This window comes from Pistacia vera, unplaced genomic scaffold (genome assembly GCF_008641045.1).
Source record: "Pistacia vera cultivar Batoury unplaced genomic scaffold, PisVer_v2 Contig1023, whole genome shotgun sequence".
NCBI classification, from domain to species: domain Eukaryota; kingdom Viridiplantae; phylum Streptophyta; class Magnoliopsida; order Sapindales; family Anacardiaceae; genus Pistacia; species Pistacia vera.
In genome coordinates this window covers 227,915-237,708 of record NW_022195054.1, presented here as the reverse complement: position 1 = coordinate 237,708, position 9,794 = coordinate 227,915, and the positions used below count along the sequence as shown (strand labels likewise).

At 31.1% G+C, this 9,794-nt stretch overlaps 1 protein-coding gene and 1 pseudogene across 1 annotated transcript; both read right to left on the bottom strand.

Moving 5' to 3' along the window:
* Positions 1-1,165: 1,165 nt before the first annotated feature.
* On the bottom strand, positions 1,166-1,606 carry LOC116122606 (aspartic proteinase-like). Its single transcript, XM_031408440.1, has one exon. The coding sequence runs from the start codon at positions 1,604-1,606 to the stop codon at positions 1,166-1,168; it is 441 nt and encodes a 146-aa protein (XP_031264300.1).
* A 5,887-nt stretch (positions 1,607-7,493) lies between these two features.
* LOC116122599 lies at positions 7,494-8,852 on the bottom strand (annotated as a pseudogene).
* Between the last annotated feature and the right edge of the window lie 942 nt (positions 8,853-9,794).

Sequence of the window (9,794 nt, the reverse complement as noted above, 5' to 3'; positions counted from 1 at the left end):
TTCAGAAGATTGGTGTTCAGAAGTTGGAATGTTGGTGCTGATGCTTTATTGTTTACTGGTTCTAGAAAGTTTCAGATCGAAAGATTGGTGATGTTGATGCTAGTGAAAAATTCTAGATCAGAAGATTGGTGATGTTGGGGTTGGTGTTGTGTTGATTAATTTTCAAAAGATGGTGCTGATGCTGATAGAGTGTTCCATAGTTGTTCCATAGTTCAGATTAAGGGAGCATATTAGTATAATGGGGAATATAGTTCAGTCTCCGGAAGTTTATAGCAGCCTGTTATATAGTTACATAGTTTAGTTTAAGGGAGCCTATTAGTATAATGGGGTATATTTGTAATTTTTTAGAATATCATATGGGGTGTATTTTGTAAAGATCAAAACCATGAAGTTAAAACTCTGCGTTTTGATACTCATTAACCAAGTATAAACTGTTTCCTTCTTGTAACAATTTTCAGTTAAGGAAATACAGAGTTTTTTCAGCTCTTCTTTGTTCTTCTTGATTCTTGCTTCTTCTTCAGTGTCATTCATAGCTTATTAACTCTAATCCTTCTTGTTACAATAATCTTTAATTCCCTCTTGATATGGGACAAATTTCTATCTACACAAACGGAAACACTATTACAATTTGACAAATACAATAAATTCATATTCAAATATGCACATGCAAACTATTTAAGACGTCGCTTTTTGCAAACTACAGTCTGCATTTTTGCAAACTGCAGTCTGCATTTTTGCAAACTGTAGTCTACATTTTTGCTCTGGATTTGTGTTTGATTTGGTTACTAGTCTAAACCTAGAAGCATGAGAAGCAGAGTGCATTAACATAATATTAAGATTTTGAAGCAAAAAATGAATTCACGATATCCAGAAAAATAAAAGGCTTTACCCACCTTAGCCAACCTCTTCTCTTCAGCTGAAAAATCATATCAACCAGATTTAACAAAGGTACACTTACTTTAGATGGAGTCTACTGCATGAAAATCAATAATAAATATTACTAACATCTCCAAATATGCAATCAGAAAGAATAAGTCTCTCGAATAAGAAAATAACATAACATTTAAAAAGGCTAAAAGGAGTATACAAGAGGAGAACAACTGAAGAAAAAACTAAAAATAGAAAATACTCCTCAACTCTAAAGCAAAGCAAACATCATACATGCTTAATTAANCAGTAAAATTCCATTGAATAAAGATTCTTGAATAACTAAAGTGAGAAGGTTAAAGAGACTCACTGAAAAGTAACACTTTGAAGAGGGCACCCAAAGATTAGAACTTCCCGTGTCAAATATCACAGTGAATGTTTGGGAAGGAGTACCAATGCCAATATCACCAAAATATTGTGCATCCATATAGTTCTTAAGTGCAACAATATCGGTGTCCGAGTCTTTAAGATTACCATGGAGATTATACTTTCTGACAGGTACCCTTACTGTTTCCCTTTCCTTAGAGTCCGTCTGTCCAACAAACCTGTTGACTTGATCCACTTTCTTCTTTTTCAGCCCAGTTCGAATTAAACCATCATGGGGCGAAGAAAACACAGTAGAGGACAAGAACAGCAAAAGGAGAAAAGCAACCCAAATGGGTCTAAATTTGGTTCCCATGTTGACAACTGTGAAATCCAAACATATGTCATTGTTAGCTTATAAATCATCAACAGAAGCCAACTTGAGAAAAATCATGATAAATTATTATACAAACTTCATTTATTTGGAAAAAGGAGATTGGGACAAACAAAGCACAAAACAATAAACAGCAAATGCACAAAAAAAAAAAAAAAAAAAAAGTAACAAATGTGAGGAAGGAGTGCAAGAGTGAAAAGAAGAATGTGAAGCAACTAGAAATGACCTTTTTTACAGGCGACCCTCCACCCAAAGTTTGTGTACCCTAATGAACAACATACTCACTATCAAATAACCAAAAAACATAAGCAAACAATTGACAAGATTAAAAAAATGAAGAAAATGATTCACCTGAATCGTAGCTTCATTGATGTGCCTCTTAAAGGATAGGGGCTTCGATTTAGGGTTCAATAGGTTATGGGTATTGGAATTTTAAGCTAAAAATTCAATGAAACCAATAATTTTCACTAGATTTTTCTGAATGAAGATGATTAAGTGTAGGGTATTTTGTTTGAGTGAGTAGGTTGGAAGAGTTGAAAATGCTCTAAGTGTAGGGTGGCTTCACTGAAATAACGAAAAATTGTTATAGAGGGAAGTTTGCAGCTGAAATTTTAGTGAAGAAGTAAAATTGCAAAAGTGGCGTGAAGAAGATGAGTGAATGAGGTATTGGGTATTTTTTTTGGGGGGGTAAATTTTGCTTGGCGGGTATATAGGTTTTTTCCCGGTTAAAGTTTAAGAAAATTGTAATACTTTTAAGTGTTATTATATTTTGATTTAGTAACACTTTTAAGTGTTACCATATTTTAATTTAGTAGAATCAATATTATTTCAATACACGCAAATTGCCTGCAGGTCGGGACGTGCTGTCCCCTGCACCCTTACCCATTGACCGGGCAACAAGACTCCCAAATGCATATGCGTGACCCCTTATTGTTGAAATGGTGGACAACTTCAACACTTGGGAGATGAAACGACACCAAAAAGTGATGAAATCACATTGAGAATTAAGGTTAAGAGTCAAGACGGTGAAATGGCTTTTTCAGGCGAGATTTCGAGTTAACCAAGCTTGGGGAAGGTGGATCTGACCTTAGGGAGTATGGACCAGCCCCTAGGATGTCTAGAAGTTGCCGAAAAACTAAGAAATTAAAGTCATCGAGAAGATGAATGGTCACAGATGGAGGAAACTTAATAGTCGTTGGAATCTAGGAAGGTCTTACGTGATGACGGCCAGTCGTTGGAGAAGGAAAATGGTCGTCGAAGGTGGAAGTTGGACGGTCTCCGGAAAATGGATGAAGATGAGTGGACGTTTTTGGCTTTGCATAACCTTCCATCTTCCTTTTATACTATTTGTAAAAACATTTTAGTTTGGTCCCTACATGAATGAGATGCAACAAAGTAAAACCCAAATAGTAAATTTGACCCCTAACCAATAAAAATGACACAAAATCAACCTCATTTCATATTTGCGGGAATAATATTTTGTTTTCCGGTAAATAATTGGGTTTATGGTAACACTTATAAAATGTTACTGTATTTTGATTATATGGTAACATTATAAAAAAATTACTATATTATTAGGTCTATTGTAACACTTTAAAAATGCTACTATAGATATATTTTCCATAACATTTAAGAAAAAGAGTTATCATTGATATAAAATATGTTGCAAAAAGTTAAAATGTTACATATAAAAATTGTTATCGTAACATTTTAACATCAAGTGTTATCATAAATAGTCTACGGTAACACTTTAAGGAAAAGTGCTACTGTCTAGTGTTACCGTAGGCCATTTTTGTTGTAGTGAAACTATTCATAAAACACAAATGCTTTTGCCAAAGACTTCTTCCACATTCGTTGATCCCTTGGAACACTTAAGCTCATAACATTCGAGTAATCAAATTCCTTATTGAGTACACATATGACTCCATACATGATTAACTCATGAGCAACAAGCACTACACACTAGATATGAATATTCTAGTTATAATGTACTGAAGAACCACGAGCACCTATGCACAAGACATGATTGTATCTCAGGTATAAGGATAAGGTGACATTAATGCACATAATGATGATCATTGACTGAAGATGTTACACCCATATGATCAATCGACCGATAGTCATGTTCGATGCTTCATTCTCTAATGAATTACCACATCACTTGTCATAAGTCTCATCACTCAACCATCAACATCTCATGCTAATCAATGGCAACACATAGTAATGCTGATTTTGTGATAACATTGTGCCCAATTATTATCACATCTGATAAGGAACATAATTAAGAGCGAGTCATACTAAAAGAATTCTGATACTCATATTGTCAAACTCTACGAAAATAAAATTCTTTCTGAAACAAGCTCAAAGACATATACAACTTAACTAAATATAGATAACACAAAGTAGTGTAGAATAATCATCATTTTGTTAATGATAAAATCATTATAAAGTTTATATATACAGATGTTGCCCTAAACCTTATTACATCTATCATTGGTTTTAAGGCAAATACACTAGCAAACAAAACTCAATAAACCTTCAATTTTTAAACTTTATATTAATAACTAAGCTTATTAAAAGAATAATTGTATAAATGTATGATACTTTAGTGTGAAATTAATTTCTCCTGTAAACATTCACTTTCAGTATTTCCTCTTTAATTGTATCTCATCTTTTAAGCTAAAGGGAAGTATATAAGATTTTCCCAAAAATACTGCAAGATCAAGAGCTATCATAAGGTATAATATACAGAAAAATTTATTTACTTAGAAAATACAATATAATCTTCAATGGATTTTGGGTAGTGGCTTTGAGAGTTTGGTTAGTGAAATATAATTATACATGTGCAATGTATTATCACTAAATATAAAATACATATATACAAAACTGAATGTTTGAAGAAGATGGAAGTTTTGATAAATAATAATATATTGATAAATTTTAATATTTTAATAAATTTAAGGGAAGTTTTTACCCCCTATTAAATTGATCGATATCCCCCACTTTTACTTATATATTTTTTTGTTTTGACAAGTTTAACCTTAATAAAAATGAATAGAAAAAACATAATAATTTCTAAATATACTTATACTATATTTTATATTTTTGTTTTAATTTTTAATCTTTAGCTTTTAGAAAACCCTAACTCTAATTTTTTTGAATCACTAAAACAATTTTTTATTTGATGGAACTATATTATTAAAATTACGGAAAAAGTAATCACACAATGAGATAAATTTGAATCTGAAGAAGAAAAAATAAGTTTTAAATTTGAAACTGAACAAAAATGGTATAAACAAAAAACCTAACTAAATTTGAAATTGAAAAAAAAAATATTGTATACAAAAACCTTAATTGACTAAAAATATCTCAATTCTTAAAATACCCGATTTCAAAGTTATATATATATACTTTTTTTTTTTTAATGGCAGCCCACAAATTTCATAAATACCCAACATATCGTTCTCTTTCCTTATGAGATATATCCCCCACCATCGTATTCCTAAAACAAAATTTTGGAAAATCAAATTAAAAGTTCATAAAAAATTGAAGCTAAAAAAATTCTTACAATTAATTCCAATAACATAATAAAGTCAAACAACACAAAAAAAATATAGATTTGAATAGCTACCAATACTTAAAAAAGAAAAAAAAATAACTATAAATTTATATGCGACTAGAAATAAACTCATTTATCAAACCATGTCTTTATTGTCCACTCTCATAAAAAAATTAGAGTTTCTGAGATAATAATGGGGTGTCAAAAAGACTTATAAAGAATGAAAAATTAAAGTTAATTTTTACAATTTAATATAGGGATAAATTTATTATTATAAAATTTAATAAAAAATAAAACATCTTTAAGGGGCATTTGGTTCTGAAATGTTTTATTACCAAAAAGATAGGATTACTAGTGTGATATAATACCTTGAAGATTAAATTATCAAACTCATTATATTTACTCTTCCATTCATTTTTTGTCATATCACTTTATATGAAGATCTTTATAAGATTTTTGTAAGTGTAACACTTACTCATATATATATATATATATATATATATTATATATATATTATATATATATATATTAATATGAGACACTTTTATCCAATAATTATTAATGAGGTAAGAAGTCATTCAACAAGTTGTTAATTGTTATTTGACATCAAAAGGAGGGCATTTATGTTCAAAATTTTTTTAAATAGGGGTAAAATTGGACAAAAAATAGGATTACCACGATAATCTTACAATTCTATTCTCTATCGGTAATCACATAACCCTATATATCACCTCTCATATTACCTGCGTAATAAAAGATTGTCTGGTGAACCAAAGAAGGTAATGATCGGATTAAAGATAAATTACCAAATAATCTTCTTAAGGCCCTAACTATATCAACCTTAGTTCATTAATAGGATGTTAATAGATCCTAACATTTAGTTATTATAAAACTTGGGTCTCTTAAATTTTCTAGCCTTAAAAAATTTAAGAGCCCATCCAATAGGGGCTCGTCATAGCCTCATACCTAGGGGTGTTCAAAACTGGTTAATCGATTTTGTAATCAAACTGTTTTTCGGTTCAGAATTTTCCTGAACTGAAACCGACCGGTTAAGGGAAACCGGTTAACCGTTTTGAACAAGTTTTAATTTAATATTTAATGTTTATATTTATCTTTTTTTTTAATTTGACATTTTTATTAACCCGATTTTTTTAATTTTATATATTATAATAAAACTGGTTTATAAATTCGTTTCGGTTAATTGGTTAGCATTTCCTCATAAACCGTACCAACCAAAAATTGGTTTTTTATTTCTTTAAACAAAATCGAATTGGTTTTTGCATTTTTTTTGGATACCCCTACTCATACCCATCCAAGCCGACATAGAAAAGGAAAAAAATTAGTAATCTATCCAATAAAATTGTTAAAAATCTATTTAATGGTTTTTTTCTTTCCACCATTTAAAACTAAATTCCATTTTAAGATACCCTATTTAAAGTATTTTTTTTTTTTTTTTTTTCCATATGATATTTCATAAGTACCATAAATACTTGTATTCCCATTTTTTCTTAAAAGAAAAAAAAATTAATTGTTTTAACTCATTAACCTCATATTACGTGCCTCAAACACAATTTAAATATCAATTTTTTTTTTTTTCAAAATAAACACCAATCCAAACCTATTAACGTAATAGAATTGAATGATATCATATGTTTACTTATATTTACGAAAACAATAAATTTATATATAATTAAGAGACAATAAAAATATAACATAAATATTAGAAAAAGAATGAGAAGTAATTGAAAATTCATAATTTTACATGGATATATATAAAAAACTTTTCTCCCCATTAAACTATCATTTTCTTTAAAATTATCCTACTTTTATCACAAAATATTTTGAATAATATTTAAATTAGTATATAAAATAGATTTTGTGTCATAAAAGTAGTGCATCAAGAATATTTATAAGAGCAAGAAAATTAAACTAATTTTATAATTTTATAATTTATAAACAAATAATTGTGATTATAAATTATTAAAATTAATTCTAGAACCACTTATTAGGTATCACTTTTCGTTTATCTAAAATTTAAATTTTATTCCAAAAAAGTTTTTTTTTTTTTTTTTTTTTTTTTTTTTTTTTTTTTTTTTTTTTTTAACATTGTATATCCTAATATCGCAGGGAGAACATATATATGATTCACAAACATATATTGCAGAAGCTATGCATTTCGTTCCACAAGATGAGCTATTTACACAAACTGTTACCAAAATCCTGGTTTTCTCTCACAAAAATCCATTTTTACAACAAAGATAAAAAAATTTCAGCGACTGAAATTTATAATACATAAACATCATTCAAAGTTCAAACCCAAGTGCCTTGAAAAAGTGCACTAGTTGATGCTGTCTCTCCAAAATCTTCACCAAATCCGAACAAATTCATTTGCTTCCCCTTCTTCTGTCTCCAGTTCCAATCCCAATTCCTCTCTATATCGTCAGTGCTGCTATCAGCAAGAATTCACACCCTTCATAGTTCAAAAAATCCGTGGGTCAGCCGGGAAATATCGCTTTTGCCCGAACCGGCCTTGCAGATGGGCAGGAAAGACGGCCCTGCGCTTGTTTTGCAGCCCTCTAAACTGTGAACTGCCATGCTGATCCGTTTTCTTTATTTGTATGAGAAATAGCCTTCACGTTCATGTTAAGGGACTCCTGAGGCTCATTTTTTTGCTCTGGTGGAAATTCAAGCTTGTAGATTAAATGAGTGTGCATTTTTTTTCCTAGACTGTGCCTTAAAATGCGGTAAACGCCTTCTCCCACGGCCCTGCTGGTTGATTTTTTCGATGACCTTAGTGTAAGATCATACTCCTCTATGCCAATACATTATTAGAAAGGGTAATAACAATACCCCCCTCAGATATAATTAAATAACAAAACTCTCTCTGTTATACAAAATTCCCCCGTTACTGTCCAAATAACAGCTATAGATAAATACTAAAGTTGTGAGATTTGTTATTTTTTAAATCTGTTATTTGATTGGTAAATTGAATTCAAAGTTCAGTCGAGTTCAAAACCCAAAAAAAATAAATTTATCAAGGAATTAATATTGAGAAACTAACAAATTAAGTGATATTCAGTACCCCTGCTAGAGCATTTTTCACATCCTCAATTTTTGTGGTAAACTCTCAACAAAACCCAGTAAGGCCTGGATTTCTGGCTTGGATCCGGAGACTTTTCCGTCCCATCACAATGAACCGCAACAGTGGTTCCTTTTCGATGTTCACTTCCTGCAATTGATAACAGTTAAGCAATTGTGCAACATACGCTATTGAAATAAAATAAATAATTGGTATTTTGTTACCTGGTTACCGTGTCCGCCTTGATTTCCTACAGAGCCAGTTTCTCCTTTCTTCAAGCCTTCCTTCCCGGACCCTGCTCTTGTTTTCTTCAACACTTTTCTCACCGGACTCCGGCCGCAATACGAGTACAATCGTTGCACATCATTTACGCAGTGAGCTTCTTGTTTGTCAACTTTAGGCCTGTCGAAGAAAAATATTTCCCCTTTTCCTCTGCAATTAATTTTACATAACCAAACTACATTTTAATAAAATTTCTTTACTTATATACTAATTTCTTTGTGTTGTACTTGAGAGAAAGTGACATGAAGAGAGACCTGAATCTCAACTTGAGATTCAGCTCGTGTCTTGTGCTCTTGGCCTTGTCCCATCTGAGATTGACTGATAACATCTCTGGGTCTTTTCCAAGTAAATGCGAAATTAAAAATAGATAGTTTAATAGTAATTTCTAGGAATATAGATATTTAAATTGAAGAAGACACGTAACACTTCCACAGACACTTGTAAAGCCACGTTTTCCCATGAAGGGGCCACGTTCTTATATTAAAAGATGCCACACGGCACATGTTAATAGTTAAGGGAGGAGTTAACAACTTTTTCTTACATTTACTTGGAAAAGACCAATTACTATCCAAACTTTACGATATTTAATTGTAAAGACAAAAATACTTTCTCTCTTCCGTCTCCCTCAGCCTCTCCATTGCTACAAAAAGGGGATTGCACCACCACCACCACGGCACCCAAAGCCACTCTGTTATAGTTTTTCTTCTCATTCTCATCGTCGCTCCCCTTCTCACCACAACAACACAACCTAAATATCTAATATATGAATTGTAAATATCTAAGTTGCAAGGATTTTCTATGATCTCCAAGTAAATACAATTTAATAGATTATCTCTTCTTCACAATAAATTTGGCCTTCCAAGGCTTAAAGCCATCTTTGCAATAATCATCACCACCCTAAGGAATGAATCCGTACCAAATTACATTGAAAATTCTATCCGCCTAGCTCATTTATATAATATGGTTGTCGAGAAATTCATTTACGAGATCGATGAAGAATCATTATGATTAAGAGGAAAAAGAGAAACGCAATGCAATCAATCTTTCTACAAAAAAATTAACTTCTATTAAGTTTACTAAAATTTAGTAAAGTTTAGATAATTAAAAAAACAACATATTGACCCCCATTACAAAATTGTGTTTAGTGCTTCATTGTAGAGAAGCAGCTAGCATAATCATTTAATCCATCACTCTTCCTTACGCTTCTCTCCACCGCCGTTTTGGGTGGCTGATGACGACAACGATGTGGC